This window comes from Globicephala melas, chromosome 4, assembly GCF_963455315.2.
Source record: "Globicephala melas chromosome 4, mGloMel1.2, whole genome shotgun sequence".
NCBI classification, from domain to species: Eukaryota; Metazoa; Chordata; class Mammalia; order Artiodactyla; family Delphinidae; genus Globicephala; species Globicephala melas.
The window spans coordinates 32,157,362-32,183,563 of NC_083317.1; the positions used below are offsets into that span (position 1 = coordinate 32,157,362).

Consider the following 26,202-nt stretch of genomic DNA (forward strand, 5'->3'; position numbering starts at 1 on the left):
AAAATAAAATTTTTTTAACTAAAAAAATTTTTTTAAAAAGTAAAACAGTTCAACAACTATGCGTAAATCCCAATTTAGCTTGAATAACCAGCTAAGATGAGAAATATAGAAAATTCAAACAAATAGTAGATGATATTCATATACAAATCTAGAGATTTTCCTCAGGTAAAGCCTGTGATACAGGTTTAAACTTTTATTACTGTGATCAAGTGAAATGATCCCATGTGGCCATCTCTCCAAACACAGAAAGCCCATTTTACTTACTGGCTACCTCCAGCGATGCATTGTGACTCACAGCCTCTCCGAGGTAATTCCTTGCTACACAGACATAGACCCCTTCATCAGGCCTACTTTTTCGTCCATGCACTATACGTAAGAAAAATAAAGATCCACTTGGCAGCAACATTCGGTGTGAGCGAGGGTCATCTTTGTCTGTCTCCACTCTCTCCCCACCTTTGTACCATTCAATGGTGGGTGTGGGGCGGCCTTCAGCTTTGCAGTTCAAAGTTGCAGGTTCTCCTTTTGAGACAATTAGGTCAGAAGGGTGTTCAACAATGCGAGGTGGAAAATCTTCCTGACGAAGACGGGAGCCTGCATAAGAATTGACAAAATATCTTCATTTCATCACTTGAAAACAATTAAAAGTCTTATTTCAAAAGCATAGGCGTTAGCACTACTATCTAAACACTGCATAATAATGACCTACTCTTCCTCACCTCCTTACTAACTAATCCTTCTGGTGTCCACCTTGACTATTCCTTCTAATTCCTGAATCCTTTTGACCCACCACTTAGAAAGTGCTCTTGCTAAAACTTTGTACAAATCCTGTCTGCTCTCCAAATCCCTTGTCCACAAATCCTTTCAGAACCCATTACCCTGTCTGTTTGTACCATGTACGTGCCTGTTTTTGCAGAGGAATGTGTTAGAGAATTGTCGACTATTACAAATAATGGCATGGCTTCCTGGAATCTCATTTTTAATGAAACATCAATCAACACTTTAGCAAAACATATGCTATATAATAATAAACATTTATGTTAAAATATATATGATGGAACTGTTCTTTATATTTTTCTAAATAATAAATATATATGTGTATATATGTGTGTATATATATATATATATATATTTACTTTCCCAGAGTTTTTATTAATAAATTAAGTTCATTTGTCTCCAATAATTCTGTTACTATTTTAGTAGACTTCAAAGATGAAATGTTAAATAATGGAGTTTAAATAATTAAATATAACATTCAATGAAAAAGGATACTAGGTGAGAGCCTACATTCTCGACCTTATATATTACTTAATAAGTGAAGGCCTGAGTGTATGTGTCATTTAAATATTTTCTGTCTGTACCTTATTTTTTTCAATGAGATTATAATCTCTAAAAGAGGGATCAAGTTTCCTACCTTACTGTTGCCATGGATAGATTTCATATGTAAAAATCTTAGCGATTTCTCAACTTCAACAACCAAACCTTAAACCTTGTTCTCATCCAGTGTTCCGATCTCAATAAACAATGAAAAGTAGAAACCAGTCTCGCTTGACACCCCTCTTTCTGTCCTCTAACCCTCCCCCAAGTTTCTTAAATCAATCTACTCATCTCACTCTCTACAGCCAGCTACCATCCCAGATCAAAGTACTATAGATTCCCACCAGGATTTAGGAAAGCAATTAAATAGCTTCACTTCAATGCAGCCAAATAATGGCTCTGAAATACAAATACAATCTGGGTCCTCCCCTACTTCAGTGGCTCTTAAAGTAAACTCATCGCTCTTAAAATCTTTAACAAAACTTACAAGAGACAGTGTGTTCATTCCCCTATCTAGATCTCAGGATGCTTCCTGTTCCACTCCTTTCTCTGCTTTCTTCACCCCAGTCTTCTGTTAGTTCCACAAATATATTAAGCTTCTTCCTACCACAGGCCTATGCCTGCCACAGCGTCTGGGATCAAAAGGATCTTACCCTGGTTTATACCCATTCTTCTTTCAAATCTCGACCTTCCCTGATCTTTACCACAAAACTTAAATGCTTCTTTTTAGCAAGGGTATGAAACTACCTATGGTAAAATAATCAGAATTATATTTTAAATTTATTTGTTTGATGCTTTGAACACTGTCTGTCTTTCCCATCACTCTGTAAGATCTGTGGGTCTGATTTTGCTCATGGTTGCTTCCCTTATCCCTGGCAGAGTGCTGAACACACTACAGATACTCAACAAATTAGTGTTGAGTAAATAAAAAAATAAACAAAGTGCTAACAGCAAAACCCTATTTGAGTGGAATGATCTGAAGCTTAATAATCATGCACTGTACAAAGAGACTTTAAAAGATTTTATTTTTAAATTGTAACCATGTAGGCGTACTGTTTAACCTTTACTAGACTGTAAGCTCTGCATGGGGTTTATTTACATCTCTAATTTGTAACTGCTGCAGTTACTATTTCTTAATGAATGATGAAACTAAAAGATCTATTATTTGCTTATGTCTACCATGAAGCAAAAAAATTATAATCTGAAATATTGAGTAATAGTTTTATAATCTGAAATATTGAGAAATGGCTTTAGTTCAGTGCATGGTATACAGCATACTATAAGTCCGTTAAATGAAACCAGGCTCTAAAAGAGGAGGAACTAAGCCAGCTACATGGGGAAAAAATTACTTGGAAACTCGTGGTCTTTAGCAAAGGCTATACTGAAGGCAAATGAAATTTAAATTGAATTTAAGATTACTCAACCACAAGTGCTGTATAGTTCAGAAAATAAAGCATTGTAATATATTACTGGCCCTTATTTTGGCTGTAATTATGAAAGATGGATGCTAATGAAGATCAACTGCTGAGGTAATATATATTTAATTTAAGCCAATTTTATTTATATTCTGTAAGTCTATTTCAGATAGGAAACGGGGATGTACAGGTTGCTATAAGAATACAAAGAGTGGGCACTTAACACTGCACAAGAAAGGCATACCGACACATGAAACTTGAGGTAGGTCTTGAAAAATGAGTCAGGAAGAAAAGAAAGGAAAGGATTTCACTCAGAGGCACAGCTACAAAAGCATGTGGTACACTGTGCGACCTGTAGGTAGGTTAGTACAGCCTCAGTATAAGGCAGGTGTCAGGTGGGCTTTGTACATCAAGCCAAAGTTCTGGAACCTAAATGAAGGCAACAAGAACATTCAAATATTTTAAGCAAGGGACTGCATGCTTAAGTTTGGTTTTAAAGAGCTCACTCTTTTTTTTTGTTTGTTTGTTTTTTTGTTTTTTTTTTTTTGCGGTATGTGGGCCTCTCACTGTTGTGGCCTCTCCCGTTGCGGAGCACAGGCTCCGGATGTGCAGGCTCCGGACGCGCAGGCTCAGGGGCCATGGCTCACGGGCCCAGCCGCTCCGCGGCATGTGGGATCTTCCCGGACCGGGGCACGAACCCGTGTCCCCTGCATCGGCAGGCGGACTCTCAACCACTGCGCCACCAGGGAAGCCCAAGAGCTCACTCTTGATGGTATGAAACTAGACTGCAGCAGCTAAGCTAGGAAGGGATTAGTTAGGACACTTTTACACTCTTTAAACAATAAATTCTGAAAGCTTGAACTTGGATCTTGACAGACAGACAGGAAGATAAAAGGAAGAATCTAGAGATATTTAGTTACAGTATCAACAGGACCTACTCACTGGCAATGTGGGAGAAGGTGGAAATGAAAAATGCACAAGATGGAAGAGAAGCAGAGGATAGAGAGATTCTGAGTTTCTGATCTGAGCAATGGGTGAAGGGCAGTCCCAATGAAGGTCAAGAATAAAAGAGTGGGATGTGGTGAGAGGAAGAAGGACAGAGATGATTTATTCAGCATGAGATGTGGAGAGTTTGGGATACTTCCAGAATATCCAAATAAGGACGACAAGTTGCCTATTAAATAGCCAAGTTTGACCTCAGGAAAAAAATCTCAGTTGGATCCATATATGAAAATCAAGTTGGAGACTGAAACACTGGGAAAGAATAAAACTGCCTAGGGAGCGTGTATAGAGGAAGTAACGGCCAATTAAAGAACCTGGAGATCACCCAGGCTCCACGAAAGTGCAGTGGAGCTCAAGACTCTCTCCATCCCTAACCTACAGCCACGTATAGCTGGACCACAGCCAATATGACTTTTGGGAGTGGAGAGCTCAGGTCCAAGTTTTCACCATGATGTTTGTACAGCAGCATTCAGTAAAAGACTTTCAGCAATAAAAATGCTCTCTATTCTATTAAAGGCTAAATTTTCAAAATGCTCTGTGAAATATTCTTTTCTCAGATTGTTTACTCAAAAAAAGATCTGGGTTCTCAGGGTCTTTTAATCTTGCTAATGTACATTATGTGCTCTAGAAGAAAAGTATAATATGCAGCAATTTCTTAAACTTATTTGGCCACTGAACTCTATATTTTTCTTTTTATGGGACATACCACTGAACTTTGCTTCTGAGGAACACACTTCAAAAGAAAATACACACTGTTAGCATATAATAATCTGAAGAGAATGAACAGGGTTAGCAAAAAAAAAAAAAAAGAGTTACTTGGCTGTAGAGCCAAAACTTTTGGAAATCACAACAAAAAACATAGAAATGCCACATTTCTCATAACGTACAACCTTCAGGAAAGGAACTTTCCAATTCCCGAGTGATATTTATCACAAGTCATCAGTTAACCTCAATAATAACAATTATAAATTGCACTCATCATCTCTATTAAAAACTATAATAAATTATTCTTTATTATCATGTCTAAACAGGAAGAAAAGGAATGGAAAAGAAAACAAATATTAATTATCCACCATCTCCTTTGTCACAACAGCATCTTCATGAGGTGGGTGTTGTTATCTGGTACCCATATGGGGGAACTAAGCACTGGTGCTTGGCTGGAAGGTGGCAGTGCTGGGATCCAACCCTAGTCAAATTCAAAATCCTTGCTCTTTCCCACTATTCCATAAATATTGCTAGGATTAATTAGTTAAAATCCATTCTTGTTTCCAACACTGGAAGTTGTTAATTTTGATTACTTTTATTTAAAATGTAGATAATGAAAACAGTAAGAAGCAGTCAAACCTGATAACATCTAATGTTCTTTTCCCATGCAATCAGAGAATATCTAACTGTAAATCATATGGTTTCATAGTCAGTTAACTCAGTAAAGACTTTCATGATGAACGAATGAGAACATAAATCATTCCTTGTGAGCTTATCTAAATATGAGCTTGCATTTCTGAGTAGCTCTCCTATTTTATCAGGTTTTAATATTTGAGAACCTCAGTTTCTACACAGTTTGCATAATTAAAATTAAATATCACTGATCCCCATTTTTTTTTCCACCAGCATGCTTTGAGGGAAAAACGTCACCCAACTTCTATCAATAACTGTGATTCACTTTCTCAAAGGAGGACCTTGAGGGAGTTACACCAAGAATAATTAGGGAAGAACATACTATATAAATCTTAGAGGTTGTGTCCATCTCCACTCTGTCACAACACCTCTCTTTATATAATATTCTTGACTCGCTATTCATAAAATGCCTTCTTTCTTCAATCATAAATTCTGAGTCCTATAAATCACCCAATAACCACCATTATAGTTATGCTAATTTGGGTATTTTTTATATAATAAGATAAAAGGTTTATATTACACTTGGCAAAACCAAATTCAAGGTTTCAACTATATTCTGCATAAGAAACTAAAAAGTTACAAAGAAGAGAGGGTAAAAGGAAAGGGGCTGATGGAGTGAGGCTTTAACAAGGAACTAGGATGATAACGTCAGCTGAATCCTGACAAGGCAAGGCAAGAATCCTGGTAGGACCTTGGGAATATAACGCAATTGACTTCGGGAAAGGCCAGCATCAGGGAAAAGGGCAGGGCAGGATTCCTTCAACAACTGCCCGGTTGGAAGATAAAATATAAACATGAGTGACTGAAATATCTAAATATTTACACAACCACAGCTGGAAAAAGATACACACGTAAGTGCTAAGTATTTCAAGGAAATATATCAAAGTCACATGAGATTTATTATGAGGAAACCAAACTCCTAGTTGGATGTAAACTGTTCCCCCCTTTAAGACATTGCATTTACAGAAACATAAGCAAGTAACCGTTTAAGAGACGGATTTGTTAATATTTTGCTGAGGTATGCAAACATACAAATATATAATTTTATTCTTTTTTCAAATGTATGATTTTATTCTTCTTTTCTAGTATAGCAGTAATACGTGTCTCAGGGTTTTGTTTGTTTAGGTTTTCAAGTCTGTTTCTTCTTAGCGGATTGAGCAAAGCAGTATTTATTTTATTAACAAAGTTTTGTTTTGATCCAAATTTCTTTTTCCTATCCCGTGGTAGGTAAAATGGAAAACCTAAATGATTAAAATATCCATTCGTATCATGTATCATATTAAAACATCTGCAGCACAAGAATGCCTGTAACATTGCTAAAAGCACAAGAGAAACAAGTTCAGTGAGTAGTTGACATATGCACAATGAATATTAATAGACAATTTGGTGACATTTGCCCAAAGGGGGGTGTGGAGAATATACATTTGCCTTGACAGCACACCTATATTTGTAAAAGAATACTTACATTCTTAAAAGAGCCTTGCCTCTTAACCTTTTTTATTTAAGCTCCATTTACATCTTAAGGAGCAAAAGGCCTCCAATTATTAACATAAATCCTATCATGGGCTCCAATCCTGTAATTTTCCTGTCAGAATTTCATCCTACAAGGAGATATTTGTTAAAAATAAGAAGACAGCACCCATTAATTACTCACTGTGCAGAGAGTAGACTTAAATATCCTCTACTGAGTTATACACATTTCCCAAATACTCATGCTTACTGTAACTATAGAAACAGAGCACACTCTACAGAAAAACTCGGTAATTTCACCTGAAATTTATATAGAGTAAAGGAATCCAAGATGCATTAAAATAATTATATGATTAATGGATCATGCCATTTTCCTTAGGTACTTTGTTCCTTCCTAATTCCCCTTGATTATAATCCCACCTAACAAATTGGGGAGAGGGATTATTTTCTAGTCAAAATTTAGAATAATCCCAATAATTAACTGAGTGCCACTGGTACTGTCTGTTATGATCTTCAATGATTACTAAAATAGACCAAAATGAAATTCTAGGAATGAATCCCTGGTATTTTTGTAATATTTCTACAGAATCTAATATCATATGGTGGTGTCCCCAGAGATGTGAGAAAGACTGACAGTCGCATAAGTTAAATTTTTGAAACAATATTGCTTGCCCTTCCCCCTATTTTTAATAATATGATCATGGAATACAAATATTGCAGAAGCTACTATGGCATTAACTGCAAGAACTGCCTCAGCTGACTCAAATCAGCCAGGATTTCACTATAAGCTATAACTAAAGGGACTGGAGGGTTGAGTTGTTCAGTTGAGTTCATGCTTCCTATCTGCCCTTTAGTAAAATTTCCAATTAACATGCAAATAAGAGAATTTTATTTTCAATAAAATGCCAAACAAAATATTTGCATATCTTAAAGTCCAAATTCTCTCACTCTCTTACCCATTAGTTTACCTATATATCATGCCTACATTGCATTAAGACTTGTGCTAAGCATTGGCAACGCAAAGAAAAATGAAATAAAATTCCTAACCTTAACAGCCAGAAGTTCAACAAAAGAGACAGAAATATTAATAAGGATAATACTGAAAAATAAGAGCCATACAAGGAGAGGTAGGAGGAGGAGAAACTAGATTCCAGAAGAAGGAACTGCATTGGCAAGAAAGCATTATTTGTGGGGAAATTTTATTAAATCTAGAGAATGGATTCAGTTTGAATGGGTTTAAATCTAGGCTCTGCTACTTGTTAGCTGTGTGAACTTGGATAAATTGCTTCACCTCTCTGAAAGTTTCTTCCTCTGTAAATGAATATAAAAATAATACCTATACTTTAGAGGCTAGCATAATCCCTGAAGCACAAAATAATATTGCATTAACTCATGGGTTAGAACCATTAAGTAGTATTTTGGAAATTGGAATAAAGACCATTGTTTGATTTTATGATTCTCTTCTTCTGGGATTACATTAGGACTCTTGTTAATTTATAAAGAAATCAATTACATTTTTTCCTAAATCTGTAAGAACAGTTGCAGACTAAGCCAGTCTCTAGTTTTAGTTGAGAAGTCAAACCAAAATAATTTCTCATTTACACAGTTCTTGGCAAGATCTGGCACAATTCCAGCAAAACAGTTTTCAAAAGAGGATAAAAAAATAAAACAAAACTAGAGCACTCAGCACAGCCAACTGATTGTTTTACTAAGAATTATCAGATGTTGACGCTAAGGTCATCTATAATGAAGCATCTCTGTTCCGTGTGAAAAATATTCCATATAGATATATTGATTAAATATATTACTTTCAAAACTTTAAAAGACACAGTAATGCTTTTAAAATAATACAGATTATGGTTGAAAGGGCCAAGATGGTGAAGTAGAAAGACCCTGAGATCATCTCCTTCCAAGAACACACCAAAATTGCAACCCTTTACAGGGCAACTATCTATGAGAGTGACCTGAAAACTAGCAGAAAAGATCTTCTATAACTAAAGATATAAAGAAGGAACCAAAATGAGACAGATAAGACGCACAGAGACATAGTACAGTCAAGACCCACACCCCCAGGGAGGTGACCCACAAACAGGAGGAGAATCACAACTGCTGAGGTTTTCTCCAAAAAGCGAGACGTTTAGGCCCCCATTGGGCTCTCTAACCCAGGGGCCCTGCCTGGAAGAAGAGCTCGCAGAACACTTGGTTTTGAAGGCCAAAGGGGTTTAGATACGGGAGAGTCAGAGGGCTATAGAAAACAGACTCCTCTGTGAAAGGGCATGCAAAAAATTCACACCCTCTGAGTCCCAGCCCAGAGGCAATAATCTGAAAGGAACCTGGGTCAGATCCACTTGCTGATCTTAGAAAAACCTCCCAGAGAGGCAGGAGGCAACTGGGACTCCCCTGAGGACATAAATGCTGGCAGTAGCCATCTTGGGGAGCTCGTTATACCATGAAGACACTGGTGTAGGCAAGCACCATTTTGGAGTCCTCCCTCTGGCCTATTAGCGCTAAAGGCTTACCTGGCCACCAGGGGGGGCGGCCCAGCACCAGTCACCACACAAAGCAGGGCTTGGCAGTCAACCAGACCACAAGCCCACCCCGCCTACCAGCGCACCCACAGCAGTTAGCCCTGCCACAACAGAGGGGCCCAGGTAGCCCACACAGGGGACACCCCAAGAGCATACAGCTCTGGTGAACAGAGGGGAGCATGCTGCTGGGCCCCATAGGATGTCTCCTATGTAAGGACACTTCTCCAAGACTGGGAAACGTAACCAACCTACCTAACTACATAAATATAAACACAGAGAATTAGGCAAAATAAGGAGGCAGAGGAATATGTGCCAAATGAAGGAACAAGACAGAATCCCAGGAGACCTAAGGAAAGTGGAGATAACCAATCTACCCAATAAAGAGTTCAAGGTAATGATCATAAAGATGTTCAATAAACTGAGTGAATAGTCATATTGTTCTTCTTTTCCTTTTCATTACAAATATAAAAAATCCTATGGGTAGCGAGAATACAGATACAGTTGGTAATTGTGTAGCATAACATTTCAAGTCAACTCTCTATAGATATACTAAGACTATCAAAATTCACAAATAATTCTTTATTTATTAATGCTCATACTGATGAACCCAGATATTTAGGTCTGAACATAGAATCGCTTATTTCAGCTTTTAGGACTGTTTTTTATAGGCAAAGCGTTTTGGACAATATTTTGAACTGTGAAAACAGTATATGGGTCGTCCTGTGAATATTTTTTATTGCTATAGAAATATAGTTCATCCTAATATTGGATTTTCAACATATTGGAACAAATTATGTGGCATTCCAATCAATGTTAATTTATACTTCATTTCTTTGGATATAATACAGAAACAGCAAATGGTTATAAATTTTAGCTAACTACTTCAGTACACAGAACATGAGAAGACTTTCCTTATTGAAACAGCAACACAAAAACACTCTTAAAACTGTATAAAATAAACCTGGCTTACTAATCTTCCTCTGTCCTGAATTCAAATTTCTAGGGGAAAACCTTTATTCTGAAAATAATCTTATTTTTGTGCTTAAAAATATGTTTTTAAATCATAAATTAAAAGTACATAAAAACAAATATGGATAAAATACAATTCCTTAACTGTACAGAAGTTTTTAAAAAATGATTATGTAAAGTAATATTTATCAATTCTTTCCCTAAAGAGTTACATTAGATTTTCATAGAATCTGTATAGATATAATTTACTTAGTCAATAACCTTTAATCAATTAAAGTATTAAAATAAAACTTTCAACTTTATTTCTTGAATTAGTCATGCTTGAGCCATATTTAGAGAACTCCTGAATCTAGGTTAAGTTATTAATGTCTGCAAGATAGAGTATGGAATTGCAATTCTAAAATTAATGGTCTAAAGAGTCTAAAGACAATTACTCTTTTGGAAAACAAAACACTTAAAACAACTTTTAAAAGATTACTGAGAAATCTCTATAGGAATGCAGTCAACTTCACTCATTTTAAAACACAGTCAATACTTCTGACATGAACAAGAATTTCTAAACAAACTCTTTTACAATTAGCAAACTTTCATCTTTACCTCTCCATAACTTCCCCATTTCTCTCTCATTATATCTCAAATTTAGTTCTTACAGATTCTAAAAGGCACCCTAATAAAAAAATGCTGAGAGGCAGATTCTAATCCTTTGACATATGAGATATGGGGATTTAAAAGCTATCCTATATGCTAACTTAAAATCGACTCTGTAATCTTTATTTTCTAAAGAGATAAGTAAATACTTCATCAATCCACAACAAAGTGCTGTGTAGTTGATCTAACAGAGAAAAATCCATGTACATAAATTATTACCATATGTAAATTTTGATGCAAAATGATAAAATTCCAAAAAATTCTTCTGAGGATTTTTTTCTTTTTTGCACTCTGACTTGAGATTTGTAACTCTCTCTCTGTCTCCCTCTCTCTCTCTCTCTCTCTCTCTCTCTCTCTCTCCTTCTTTTGCAGGTACGTTTGGAATTTTTTTTTCTTGTGGAATGGAGGTCTGTTGTCACTTTTTCCTGAGGGCTTTTTATTTTGTAATTGCAATAATATGTCCATATGAATTTATCATTTTGTATGTTAATGTAACTTTAAAAAGGAAATATAATACTTTTAATCATTATTTTGATGGTGGTTTAATTTTGAGGGGAAAGCGCCATAAAATCAGTTTTGATTAGAAAGCATTTATAATATTGAAATACTTCTGCTTAGTTACTAAATAAAAAATAACTGAAATACTTCTACATCTCCAGTGCCTACAATAGCATCTAGCACTCAGCAGGTATTCAACAGAATTTGTTGAATGAATAATCAGATAATGGGAAAAAAATGATGGGTGCCCTCACACGTATTTATAAATAGTTTAGAACATGGTATAGACACACATCAATGCTTGAAGGCAGTCAGTGCCCACCCTCCCACCCCCTCCCACCCCCCAACCCCCACCCCTGGGTTCAAGAGAAAGTAATGGAAATCTTTACTTCTGCTTCTGGGAAGCAAACATCCACAGGAAAGGAGCCCTGAAGCAATGGCCTCCCTGAAAGGATTTGGAGATACACTGGTCCATTTGAAGTAGGGAGCTTTCTTTAAAATTAATTCTAAGACCTTTGGAACCTGTACACAGTATCATGTGCAGCACAAATACAAAGATTAACACAAGTGTAAGTTGCACAATTCTAGCACAAGAGATAGACTGAGAGAAAGAGAGACAGAAGGAGAAAGAGACCAAGAAAAAAGATGTAAAAGGAATATTAATGTCAATTTCTTAGGCATTGTTGAAAATTCTCTCTAATTTTCTCTAGTTTTTAAGTATTCCATGATGTTCTGGTATTATTTTCATAATAAAATATTTTATTTTAGAAGTGTGAAAGCCAACAAAATGTTTTGGAAAATATGGAGAAAATAAAATTCAACTTTTGCTAACTCTTTAGCATTCATTTATTCACTCAACAAATATGTACTAAGTACTCACACTACACCAGGTCTTTGCTAGATGCAGGTAATACAAGAGTGCAAACAAAGAAACAAACAAAAACAGTAGTACCTGTCTTTCTCTCTCTCTCTCTCTCTGTTACTAAAAATGCAAAGTTAATGTGAACGACACACAGCTAACACTGTGTGCAGTTAAACAATGCATATGCACTTATATACCTTTTAGCCAACATTACACTTTTTTGTGAATACACAAAAGCAATCACTGAACAAATGAAAGAGTTGTATATGCAAAGCTGTGTGCAACATAGTTAGAATTAGTGGAAGCAAATGTACTCCATGCAAGATAGAATGAGCAGAAGCAAATGTCTTCAACCAAAAATAAACCTTCCTGGAAAGGTTGAAAGTCTGTATGAGATTTAAATGAAAAGAGGCCACAAACCCTGAGGCGCAGAGCTGCTTGGTCCTGCCCTGTGTCATCACTAGGAGTTCAAAGACTGGATATGGATTTAAACCTATTAACAGGTATCAATCGCCTCTTCTCTTTAGGAAACAAATAGACCTAATTATTTTACTTATCTTCGATACATTACAAGGTAATTCCTAGTCTGTCACTCAGGGAAAGTCTTTTTTTTTTTTTTATCTTAAATAAATTTTCTCTTCACATTTGACTATTTTTGAGCAATTCTGAGACCTTCTATTAATAATAAATTAAGACCCAATTACATTATCAAAATATATTTACATTTTTCCTACTCAACCTGTTAATAACTAGTAAAATATTTCAATATAATAGGTATTTCTCTAGCTTTCTGCTAGCACTGAAACAAGAACTGAGATGGAGAGGGATGAAAGTTGTTTTTGTTTGTTTACTTGGCTGATTTTTTGTTTTATTCATTTTAGAACTGTATTTATTTGTAACTATATTTATATAATGTATTTTTTATACATTATATAAAAAATTTTTTATATTATATATTATTTATTTATAGAATATGGTCTTTTGAAAAAGTAAGGGTACTTTTCTTTTGAAATAAGTATTTTGTTTACTACAAGTATGTATAAAATTGCATCTAATGTTTTCAGAGACAAATATAGGCGCATCAAAATAAAGCCTTCCAAAATATCAGGTACAGGCATTCCAAACTGGAGTAGTAATGACCCACTCAGTAGGTAACCTTTAAAAAAAATTTTTTTAATATGAAACATTAAATGAAAGCAATGAGCCTCAATATGTGATCCATCTTTATTTGTTTTAGAGGTTTCTCTAATTTCTAAGTATTCTTTATTTTATTTTTCTGCTTTAGAAAAACTTGGGATGAGGTTAAAAGTGTAGATAAGTGGTTCCTGACCTATTCAGTCATGCCTTTTGGGTGTGACGACTTCTAAGTGGTACTTTACACAATGTGATTTTAATGAAATCTAAAGTTTGAGAACCACTGAACTAGAAGCTGAGCCTATGATGATATATATTTCTCATATTATTGAGTGTTCTGAAATTATACCATTTTTACAATATTTCAATGACTATTAATGTTAATACTAGCAAATAGTTATACAGTGCTTACTATGAATTCCACACTTTTCTAAGTGTTTCAAATACATTAACTCATTTAATTATCACACAGACACACAAAAACTGCAATGTTATTATTAATCCCATTTTATAGATGAGAAATTGAAGCATAACAATGTTAAGTAATTCACCTGAGGTCACACTGCTAATATATGAGAGATCTGAGTCATGGTCTCAGGTAATTTGGCTCCAGAGTTTACATTTATAATAGCTATTCTCCACTTAACTATTAGCAGAACCTTAATACAACATTTAGTGTAATCATGTATTAAAAAATCTAAAATATATATGACTAATGTATACTTGCAAGAATACGCTCTTCAAAGAGAATATTTTACTCATATACTTGTGCATTACGAAATCACTGAGTGAAGAAATGGAAAGAAAATGGCAAATATTGTTCCAGGGGTAGGAAGTATAACAACATAACTTGAGCTGTTGTCTCAACTTTACTCAAGTTAAAAATTAACCTATAGTATAAACAAGCCTCTCAAAACCGACAGCCAAAAAGTTATGCTTCCTTTTATATATTACTTTTATAAATAAAAAAGATACAAAAACTGATACAAATTAAAATAAATAATAAAAAATGCATTGCAGAAAATGTAGAAAGTATGGAGTAAAGTAAATAATAAAATACTTACTTATAATTCCATACACCTACAGAAAAAAACAAGGCTATTATTTTAATACCCTTCCTTCCAATATTATTCTATTCATTTTTACATGATATATCCTAAAATCAATTTTTTCTTACAGTAAACATTTTGCCCTTTCACTAGGAACTCATGAAAAACATATTTTTATGTTTTTTTATGTATAAAAACCATAAAACTTTAAATGTATAAATAATATATCTCATTGATGTGCTACAATTAACTGAACTTCCTTATAGGAAGTTTATTACCAAATTTTTAGGATTATCAAAATCTAAAGTTTAACATAATTGTGTATACACCTTCATTCATGTATTAAATTATTTCCTTAATATACCATCTTAGTTATGGAATTTGGGGACCAATGCGTTTTTAAAAGTTTAAGTGTTGATGCATATCTTCAAAAATACATTTTTAAAGGTATTTTTTAAAAAATTTCAATAATTCCAAAAATACTTAACACCTTGTTAAAAAATGCTAAATTCCAACTTTTTTATCTGTAACCTACAGTTGTCTGGTACTTTGATTATAATACTGCCTTTCTAAAATGTTACTTTAAAATTCTCTATAATCCTTTAATATACGGAAATGAAAATTAAGTATGAATATACTATTAAGTATATGATTTTTCTTTAATGCTATATTCCTAGTTACATCACTTTAAAAATATGCTTATTTGTGCCTTCAATTTGGTTCACACTGTTCAGAACCTTCCTGCAAAATACTAATGACTACTCAAACCCCTATTTTCATTACAGATTATACATTAAATTTACAGGATTAAATTTACATTTAAACATTTATTAATTCTCAAAACAACTTTAAATTCTAGTCTCAGGAAATCTTCAAGTTTTAATTCTTATTCATCCATTAGCCACACAAACTTAATGGTTTGAACATAATTTTTGTATCTGTCTCCTAGAATAATGGAAATAAAAGCAAAAATAAACAAATGGGACCTAATTAAACTTAAAAGCTTTTGCACAGCAAAGGAAAACATAAACAAAATGAAAAGAAAACTTACACACTGGGAGAAAATATTTGCAAATGATGTTACTGAGAAGGCATTAATTTCCAAAATATACAAAACAGCTCATACAACTTAATATCAAAAAGAAAACAACCCCATCAAAAAATGGGCAGAAGACCTAAATAGACATCCCTCCAAAAAATATATACAGATGGCCAACAGGCACGTGAAAAGAGGCTCAATATTGCTAATTATTAGAGAAATGCAAATCAAAACTACCATAAGGTATCACCTCAGACCAGTCAGAATGGCCATCATTAAAAAGTCTATAAATAATAAATGCTGGAGAGGGTGTGGAGAAAAAGGAATCATCCTACACTGTTGGAATGAAAATTGGTGCAGTCACTATAGAGAACAGTATGGAGGGTCCTTAAAGAACTAAAAATAGAGTTACCACATAATGCTGCAATCCCACGCCCGGGCATATAGCCAGAGAAAAATAATTTGAAAAGATACATGCACCGATATTTACAGCACTATTCAGAGCAGCACTATTTACAATAGCCAAACCATGGAAGCAACCTAAATGTCTATTGACAGATGAATGGATAAAGAAGATGTGGTACATATAGACAATGGAATAATACTCAGCCATAAAAAATAATGAAATACTTGCATTTGTAGCAACATAAATTGCTTATAAGAGGAATCTAAAGAAAAAAAGATACAAATGAACTTATTTATGAAACAGAGAGAGACTCACAGACATAGAAAACAAACTTATGGTTACCAAAGGGGATAGAGGAAGAGAGAGAACTTAAGAGTTTGGGATTAACTTATACACACTACTATATAAAAAATAGGTAAACAAACAAAAAGGACCTACTGTATAGCACAGGGAACTTTACTCAATACCTTTTAATAACCTATTGCGGAAAATAATCTGAAAAAGAAAAAAAATATATATATATATATATATATATATATAAAAAACTGAGTCACTTTGCTGTACACTTGAAGCTAACACAACATTGTAAATTAGTAATACTTCAATAAAAAAGACATTTATTTTTCTTTAACATCTTTATTGGAGTATAATTGCTTTACAATGGTGTGTTAGTTTCTGCTATATAACAAAATGAATCAGCTATATATATATATATATATATATATATATCTGTATCTCCTCTCTCTTGCATCTCCCTCCCACTCTCCCTATCCCACCCCTCTAGGTGCTCACAGAGCACCGAGCTGATCTCCCTGTTTTATGCAACTGTTTCCCACTAGCCATCTATTTTACATTTGGTAGTGTATATATGTCCATGCCACTCTCTCACTTCGTCCCAGCTTACCCTTCTGCCTCCCCGTATCCTCAAGTCCATTCTCTTCGTCTGTGTCTTTATCCCTGTCCTGCCCCTGGGTTCTTCAGAACCCTTTTTTTTTTTTTTTAAGATTCCATATATACGTGTTAGCATATGGTATTTGTTTTTCTCTTTCTGCCTTACTTCACTCTGTATGACAGTCTCTAGGTCCATCCACCTCACTACAAATAACTCAATTTTGTTTCTTTTTATAGCTGAGTAATATTCCATTGTATATATGTGCCACATCTTCTTTATCCATTCATCTGTCGATGGACACTTAGGTTGCTTCCATGAAAAAGACTTTTAAAATTATCTCGTCAGTCAGGAATGTTAGAACAATAGCTACAATATACTTATGTTCCATTTTCATAATTCTCACAATCCTCAAAATGTTCTGAGTTAGGCACTACTATTATTCATAATTCATAGATGAGGAAACAAACTGAGGCACAGAAAATAAGTAACCAGTCCAAGATTTCACAGGTACTAAGTGATGGAACAGAGATTTACATCCCTGCAGTCAGCTCCAGAATTCAGGCACCTAACCACTAATCCATGCTGTAAAACAGTCCAATTATTTAAGGATTTATCTTGTATAAGAATAAATATCATTAATCCAAAGATTTTTCTTCAACTCTCAAATTAATGTAGGAAAAACTAGAAAAAATACTTTGGTTGTACATGGTAGTTGGGAGGAAGGAAGGTAGTGAATTCATATCACAATACTTGGGTTTTTCTCCTAGGTTCATAAATGACTACCTCTCCATCCTCAGTTACTGGGTCAGTTTCTTCATCCATAAAATGAGGTTAATATAGCATGTTAGAGCTGGAATAAGAACAGATAAATTTGTCGATCCTCACATTTTCCAAACAAAGGAAGACGAGTCAACGGATTGAAAATACTTGATTAAAGCTGACAACAAATAATCCCTTGTAGCCAGAACCAAGACCTGGTCCTTCTGAATCTTTTAAACAGAGGTTCAGTATAAAATCTTTTGTAGAAGAGTCTAAAGAGGTGTTCTTAGCTCATCCAGGATGTGCTTCAAAGTGTCTATGAATTTTTGAGAGTGGAGGCAAATTTCTCTGGGCATGCACAGAGATATAAAAAGCGACATAGTCTTAGGACAGGTTCTAATCTTCACAAGAAATATAAGGTTAATTATCTTTATTTTTTTAGATGAATAAAGAAAAGTTCACAGGAGTAAACAACTTGCACAATATCTCAAATAATTCATAGAGAGCTGAGAATCATATTCAAAGCTGTGGACTCCAGGACCCGCAGTCCTTACAATGCATTGCCATGCAACACTGCTTCTCTGCCTTCACATTTTAAACTTCTGCTGGACTCAGCACAGGCTGAGCGCAGTTAACACCTGTTATTATTATTCCCTTGCCCAAGCAGGAAATTCAAGTTATTTTGTGTGGAGAAGTATTTTAGCAGACATTAATATTAAGAAAGGAACAACACTAGCTGGCATGAAGGTACTGAGCACTTTGTAAATTAGTAACTTCCAAGCATTTATTGGGAATTGTGAACATGTGATCTCCCCATATCATATATATACTTACCTTGTAATCTTGGTGAACTAATCCTATACTTCAAAATCTTACAATGGAGGACTTCAGGACTGAGAAAGACTGGTGTTTTTAAGTTGGGGAGGGCTTATATATGTTGGGAAGTTCAGAATCCAAGAAGTTTGTGATGAAGCACCAAAAACAAAATATATACAGTAAAAGCCAGAGAAGAAATAAGAACCAAAAGTGAAGTGGGGAGACTGCTTTCTCAGAGAAGACGAGGTTTTGGTTGGACATGGAAAGCTGGATATGATTTGGGTTGGTCAAAGGTTCTTTGCCCCTGAAATTATTTGGAGTTTTGTGTTGATAAACATATTTGCATTTTTCTAGACAGACAATCTATACACAGAAAAGGCCATCAGATTCTTGAAGAGGGACAGTAAGGCAAAAATAACATTTTTTTTAATAAACAACAAAATAGTTGAGTGTATCCATTTTCTAGGGTTGCCATAACAAAGTACACAAACTGGGTGGATTGAACAACAGAATTTTTTTGTCTCACAGTTCTGGAGACTAGAAGTCCAAGATTAAGATCCAGCAGGATTAGTTCCTCCTGAAGGCTGTGAGAGAGAATCTGTTTTATGCTTTTCTCCCACCTTCTAGCGGTTTCCTGGAAGTTCCTCAGCTTTTGCTGCACATCACCTCACCCCCAAACTCCGCCTTCATCTTCACATGGTCTTCTCCCTATCTCTCTTTCTGTGCCCAAATTTCCTCCTTTTAAAATTGGATTAAGGCCCACCCTAATGACCTCATCTTAACTTGCTCATCTGCAAAGCCCCCATCTCTAAATAATGTCACATTCACAGATACTAAGGGTTAAGACTTCAACAACTGTTTTTGTGGGACAAACTTCAACCCATAACAACCCCTGGGATAAGCAGAAATGAGTGAGAAGGATGATTCGAAAGAAATATAGAGGGGAAGAAACAGAGAATAATGTATCAGAAAGAAGCCTAGCATCATTTGTACGAAGGGTTTGGTCTAAGACTAGTAGAAAATAGGAGCTGAAATGTCAACTTGGGCCAAACTCTAAGACCTAAAAATGTTCAAGAGAGGCTTCTGGATTCTAGCCTCTTAGTAACAAAGAAGTTCTTAAAAGACTTTGTTTTGTTTTGATTTGTTTTTTTGCGGTACGCGGGCCTCTCACTGTCGTGGCCTCTCCCGTTACAGAGCACAGGTTCCGGACGCGCAGGCTCAGTGGCCATGGCTCATGGGCCCAGCCGCTCCGCGGCATGTGGGATCTTCCCAGACTGGGGCACGAACCCGTGTCCCCTGCATCGGCAGGCGGACTCTCAACCACTGCGCCACCAGGGAAGCCCCTTAAAAGATTTTGATAAGTAAAATAACAGGATGAAAACAGGACTGGGAGGACTCGGCAGGATGAAGAGCAGTGGGAGGAGACCCAGGACTGATAAGATAATCACCTCCCCATAACACAGGTGTGAGGCAACAAAGGTAACAAAAATGAAAAATTCAAGTGACATTGTGAAGTAAGAATTCACACAACTCAGTCCAACAGCTCTGAGGTTTGGGGTTTGAGAGACAAAAAGAAAGCCAGCTTTGGGTTGCTTTCATCTGAAACTTGTGTTTGACTATGAGAAACAACCAACACTGTCAATTTCAGTTTTTTTTTTCATACATTAAATATGACATAACTCTAAGATTTTTTAAAAACCAACTTGAAGCTCAACAGATGATGTTTTAAAAGAGTGTAGAGAAGGCTTTCTTTTTCCATACCATTCCCATGGATTTTTAAATTTCAACAGTTATATGTTTCAGGGCTTCCCTGGTGGCACAGTGGTTGAGAGTCCGCCTGCCGATGCAGGGGAGACGGGTTCGTGCCCCGGTCCGGGAAGATCCCACATGCCGTGGAGCGGCTAGGCCTGTGAGCCATGGCCACTGAGCCTGCGCGTCCAGAACCTGTGATCCGCAACAGGAGAAGCCACAACAGTGAGAGGCCCACGTACCACAAAAAAAAAAAAAAAAAAAGAATTATATGTTTCAGATTATAATCTATAATTATACTATATATTTTCCTAAGATAACTTCACTTGATAATTTAGAAATTATCTTCAATATGTTCAGGAAAATGCTATCAAACTAGTATAGTTACACTTAAAATTTAATGCTAAATTCCATGAACATTTAATACAGAAACTGTTTTGCTGATACACACAAGCTGATATAATGAAGCAATATTAGGACAAATCCTCAAGGTTGTTTAGAACACTTAGCTTTATTTTTTGCAGATCATCTTTAAATCTGTTTTATAAAGTGATAGAATACTGAGGCCACTCCTACTTCTTTGAGCAGAGTAAGAAATGTTCTTTGGGCAAGTTTTTTAGCAGGAAAATCCCATGTACATCAAAAAAGTCTTCAGATGATTACCATTCCAAGTACAAGTTGAAACCATCTAAGTAATTTATCTTCTTTAAGCATGTTTATTCTTTTCAGAGAAAGAACAAAAGAAGAAAGCATGCAATCTTTATTATTTAATTAGAAGTATTGTTTAATATGAAAGTTACTATTGTAAAGAAATCATCTGTTCCTACTTAAAGAAAGTGATTTTTTTTTTTTTTATTCTCTGTTTGGCTGTGTTGGGTCTTCATTGCTGTGCGCAGGCTTTCTCTAGTTGTGGCGAGAGGGGGCTACTCTTGGTTGTGGTGCACGGGCTTCTCATTGTGGTGGTTTCTCTTGTTGTGAGCTCTAGGCACTCTAGACGCGCAGGCTTCAGTAGTTGTGGCATGCAGGCTCAGTAGTTGTGGCGCACAGGCTTAGCTGCTCCGCGGCATGTGGCATCTTCCTGGACCAGGGTTCAAACCCGTGTGCCTGCAGTGGCAGGCAGATTCTTAATCACTGAGCCACCAGGGAAGTCCAAGAAATTGATATTTTAATAAGGCTAACTTTCAAAAATAATTCCCAATACCATAAAAACCATAATGGGGCCACATTTCATTATTCTTACATTCTAATCCAGTGCTGTCCAAGAGAATTTTCTGCAATAATGATTAAAATGTTCTATATGTGCTCTCTCTGATACAGCACCCATCAGCCACATGAGGCTTTTGAGCACTTGAAACTCAAATTTTTTTTTTTTTTTTTTGCGGTACACGGGTCTCTCACTGTTGTGGCCTCTCCCATTGCGGAGCACAGCCTCCGGACGCACAGGCTCAGCGGCCATGGCTCACGGGCCCAGCCGCTCTGCGGCACGTGGGATCTTCCCAGACCGGGGCACGAACCCGTGTCCCCTTCATTGGCAGGGAAACTCTCAACCACTGCGCCACCAGGGAAGCCTTGAAACTCAAATTTTATTTCATTTTATTTTAATTAATTTCATTTAAATAGTCACATACAACTGGTGGCTACTGTGCTGGATAACACAGTTCTAATCTACTGGTAAGTGAAAATAAATGCAGAAGGGACAATCAAAACCTATACCTATAGCTCTTAAACACTGCTATATATCACAGTGAATATCATAATTTATATCCATGAATCTTAATTTCTGGGGAACTTCGGAGTAAACTAGAGAGGTGGGCTCTTGTTAATTATTCGGATGTCAGGGATCCCCACTCCTGATCCACTGGACCAAGTCTTTCAAAAATCTATTTTTAACAAATACCAGAGGTAATTCTGATGCACATTAAAGTCTAAAAACACCTGATCTATTTCTGGTTCCAGTGCAAAGTTGAGTCACTGTTTCTCTAACAGGAAATATGAATTCATACTAACTATTGAGTTCTAATGTTAAAACATATTGTTTTAATTTAAATAACATTGGCACCTCTTAACCAACATTTTTAAAGAGATCCATCTCTTTAGAAACAACTGGAGAATAAATTATTTCACATTCTAAAATACCACTAGTATTAGTATCAACTAACTTTCCCAGACAAGTGCTGCTCTTCATCAGATCTCTCTCTCTGTAGATCCTATAGTAAATGACTTACCTGCCTTGATTATTAACACAACTCTTTTTTATTCTACAGCTTTAAATCCATGTCCTAATGCTGGCTACATAAATCTATACAATGTCATTCTCTGATTCTCAATTTCCTTATCTGAAAAAATGATATAAAACTGGAATGAAAACTCCTACCTCCCAGAATTGGTATGAGGCCAGATGTAAAGTGCCCAGCAGAGAGTCAGGCACATAGGTAATAAATGCTAGGTATCCACTTCCCTTCCTCTTCTCAGTTGAGTGCTTTTCTATTTACTTCCCTTTCAATCCATGCATCTGTCAATATTGTGGATACTTGCCTGAAAGCACTTAACCTCTATTTTCAGTTTTAAAGCTAGGAGGAGTCTGAGAACATGCTTCCCTTTGGCAGGGGAAATCTAAGGGCATGTGACTCTTCATCAAGCTATATTCTGCTATGACCTGCTCACTCTTGCCCACCTCTCCCCTCCACTCCACCTTTAAAGCTAGGCTACTGTTTATCACTCTAAGCCACGCCCAGTTCCTGTAACTAAAACCTTGCTTCCCTACTTAAGACTTGATTTTTAGGTTTTGCCTTACACACAACCCTCACTCTTTCATCCTCCAACAAAGAAAGAATGGGCAATGAAGACTTCCTTCATTTATACAGGACTTGGGAGTAAAAGCCCCTCAATCTGGTCATACAGCATTTGATATATCTTGTTTAGAAGCAAAAAAGGAATGCTCACCCTCCATCTTTTATTTTCTAGTGGTATTACACAGCTGTAGGGTTGGTCCACATTTGAGAGTTAATCCCTTGCATCAATAGGAAAAATTCCTAAAATTAAAAAGACGCTAAATCTAATAAAAGTGTTTCAACATTATGTAAAGTGATTTCTCCACCTTATAAGAAAATACGGTAACTGTTCTAAGCATTAGGGTAAAATTGAATGCTATCTAAAAAAAAAAAAAAGAAAAGAAAAATGTTTTGATTTTCTCAAACTGGCTACAATTACGTACACAATTCTTTTGAGGTTTACCTGTTTTTAGTCTTCCAAAGGTGAACCCATCACACACTTGCTATCATTTTGGGATTAGAATGGCAAACAAATAAACTTTTCTACTGAAGTTTAAGAAATGATGGGTGGAGGGAAATCAATATTTCATATTAAATGCAGTTGATTTTTTTTTCTTTTTTTTTTTTTTTTTTGCGGTACGCGGGCCTCTCACTGTTGTGGCCTCTCCCGTTGCGGAACACAGGCTCCAGACGCGCAGGCTCAGCGGCCATGGCTCACGGGCCCAGCCGCTCCACGGCATGTGGGATCTTCCCGGACTGGGGCACGAACCCATGTCCTCTGCATCGGCAGGCGGACTCTCAACCACTGCGCCACCAGGGAAGCCCTAAATGCAGTTGATTTTTAAAGTGCTATTATAAAACTATCAAAAGAGCTTCTGAAAGTTTTACTTGTTACCTCCTTTTAGAGACCATGTGATTTATTTGAGGACAAAGCAATAAGGACCTTGAAGAATAACTAGTAAGATACTCTCGGGAGTCATAAAATGGAAAGCATGATACTTTATGGTAACTGCAGAAATACAATTGTAAGTAATATATGGATTTTTAAAATGACAAAAGAAACTCTCTGACCATAAGTTAGTGAGAAGAAACTGATCAAGTTTGGCCAAACTTCCATTTTCTTTTGTCAGGAGTTGTTTCTAGTCCAACTCAACAACAACAAGGTATGAGTTTTTACATTATGTGAGATACAATGCATTTTCTTTGTCTGAAAAATAAGTTTCATTCACATGATATACCAGTAAATTTCAGAATATATTCCATTACTGGTAAGGGTAAATAAAAATGAATTTTATAATAGACATAATTAGATGTCAGTCTATGTATTTTATCTTTTCTTTTTTTATCTGGCATCTTTTAAATGCCAGTCTATGTATTTTATCTTTTTTTTTTATAGTTGATTTACAATGTTGTGTTAGTTTCAGGTTTACAGCAAAGTGACTTTATCTTAATGAGTATCCGTGACGTCCTACTTTTAAATATGTGAAGATGAAGAAAGGGAGGCTCAGAATAGTTAAGCACCTTATTTGAGGTCTAATTTTCGGTAAATTACTTCAGCCTGTCTGACACTACTCCAATAAGTTGAAATTATCTGAATTTTGTAAAGCCAAGGGACACATGACTGAATCTCAAAATCGTGTCTGCATCAAGTATTACTCTATAAACTAAATAACTATTGTTCTGCACACAAATGTACCTTTTTAAAACGTAAGAAGATAGTTGTTATAATTGATAAAACATAAATTTTCTTTAAAACAATACTGAATTCCCAACAGCTTTGTTCCCCCAAGTGAAACGCTATTAAAATTATAAGTATTATCATTACAGAAGCTCAGATATTAAAATCGTGTTCCAACATTCATAAAGGATGGAGGAGAATGCCGTAGAGCATAGCACAAGTCTACAAGTAGAAAGAATACCTAACTTAAATGTCCTTCTCCTAGGAACTCTTTTGAATTATATATTGGTTATACTGCTAATTGCTTGGCACAGAATGTTAGAAACACGACAGCAGAGTAAGGTTGACCATAACTTATTTCATCCTGACTCTAGACCAGAGTATTTGAAAATGCCTATAATAGTAGTAGAACCAAATAAATCTATGGTGAGCTCCACTTCCTGGATAGTCTCCGTCAAGCCACTTGGGAAGCACGGTATCATTTCAGTGTGCATATTCAATGGTTTATGTGTTGCACTGAAACAGCAGCCTATTGTGATGTGTCTGGCAGCATCACATGTGGAGATTTGAAGCCCTCACATTTTCTAAAGTTTGTCTTTCAAAAAACCCGACACGAAGCATATGAAAATGATTATTTTATATAAAAGTCATATGGATACAAGCTTCATTTTCCATTGCACACAAAAAATAAATAAATAAACAACAAGTAAAGTATTTGGTGTTTGCAGAGTTAAATTACTATTATTACACATAGATAAAAATTCACTGAGTTATGAGTGAGACATAATTCACACAAAAGCAAGATGATAGCCTAAATAGTCTTTTCATAGGAAACTTTTAAAAATTTAAATGCAGTCTTTTTGGATACATAAGGGAAAGAGAATTACCTAAAAATGGTTTATATTTATATGAACCTTTATATTTTAGAGCACACTTCATTTCCCAAATTGGAGGTACCAAGAGGAGGCAAAAGGCTACATAAAGATAAGGGTAAAAAGGAGTAATAAAACTATATATTAACTATCACAATAGGGTATTTTTCTCTTTTTATACTCAGAATATAACTAATGCTTGAATGAATAAAGTTCAAGCGTCAGTGATTCTGAGGAACTGGTGATAATATCTGCTTCACAGATTAAGTAATTCAGGAGAAATTGCTAAACCCAGTGCCTCACACATAATATATACTCAGATAATGCTGGTTCCCTTCTGCCTTCCTTCTTTGGCGTTGGGTAATCAGCCCAGAGGGTGTTCTGGTCAATAATAATACCACACTGCATGATGATGTCAACAGCTCTTTTATCATTAAGGTCCAACCTTCAAACTTCCAACTACATCCACCCTCTAATCTTTAAGGTACATTAGAGTGAGAGTCCTTTATGCCTTTTAAAGAGCTAAAAGCATAACTGTTGCTCAAATATCACTTCCCCAAAATCTGAAATCAGAATAGATTAAGAAGTCCAGATGACTTGTCCAGGGAATTTAATATTAAATCATCTACAACATAAAATAACCATAATAATAAAATTATCAAGTAATTATTACAATGAAAATTTAAAAAAAAACCTTTGCAGAGGTAATGAGCAAGTTATCTTCTAGAAAAATTATAATTCATTTCATTCAGTCCACAATCAATGAATGCTTTTATCATCTCAAGTTTACCCAGAGGAAACCAAGAACAAGAGTGCCAAGTGACTCACGCATATTACCTAGATTTAATCAGCTAGTAATTGAGGTAGAATTTGAATCTAGGTCATTTGATGGCAAAGCTCGTCTCATCATAAATGATACCTCTGGGTGTTTAC

At 35.6% G+C, this 26,202-nt stretch overlaps 1 protein-coding gene across 12 annotated transcripts in view; it reads right to left on the bottom strand.

Annotated features, from left to right (window-relative positions):
- The window catches only part of ROBO1 (roundabout guidance receptor 1), a 1,111,527-nt gene that overhangs the window by 321,912 nt on the left and 763,413 nt on the right, over positions 1-26,202 (bottom strand). For all 12 annotated transcript variants that reach the window (XM_060297918.1, XM_060297919.1, XM_060297925.1 and 9 more), the window contains one exon: positions 265-591. In XM_060297918.1, the coding sequence (XP_060153901.1) occupies positions 265-591 (327 nt within the window). The remainder of the gene's footprint in view (positions 1-264; positions 592-26,202) is intronic.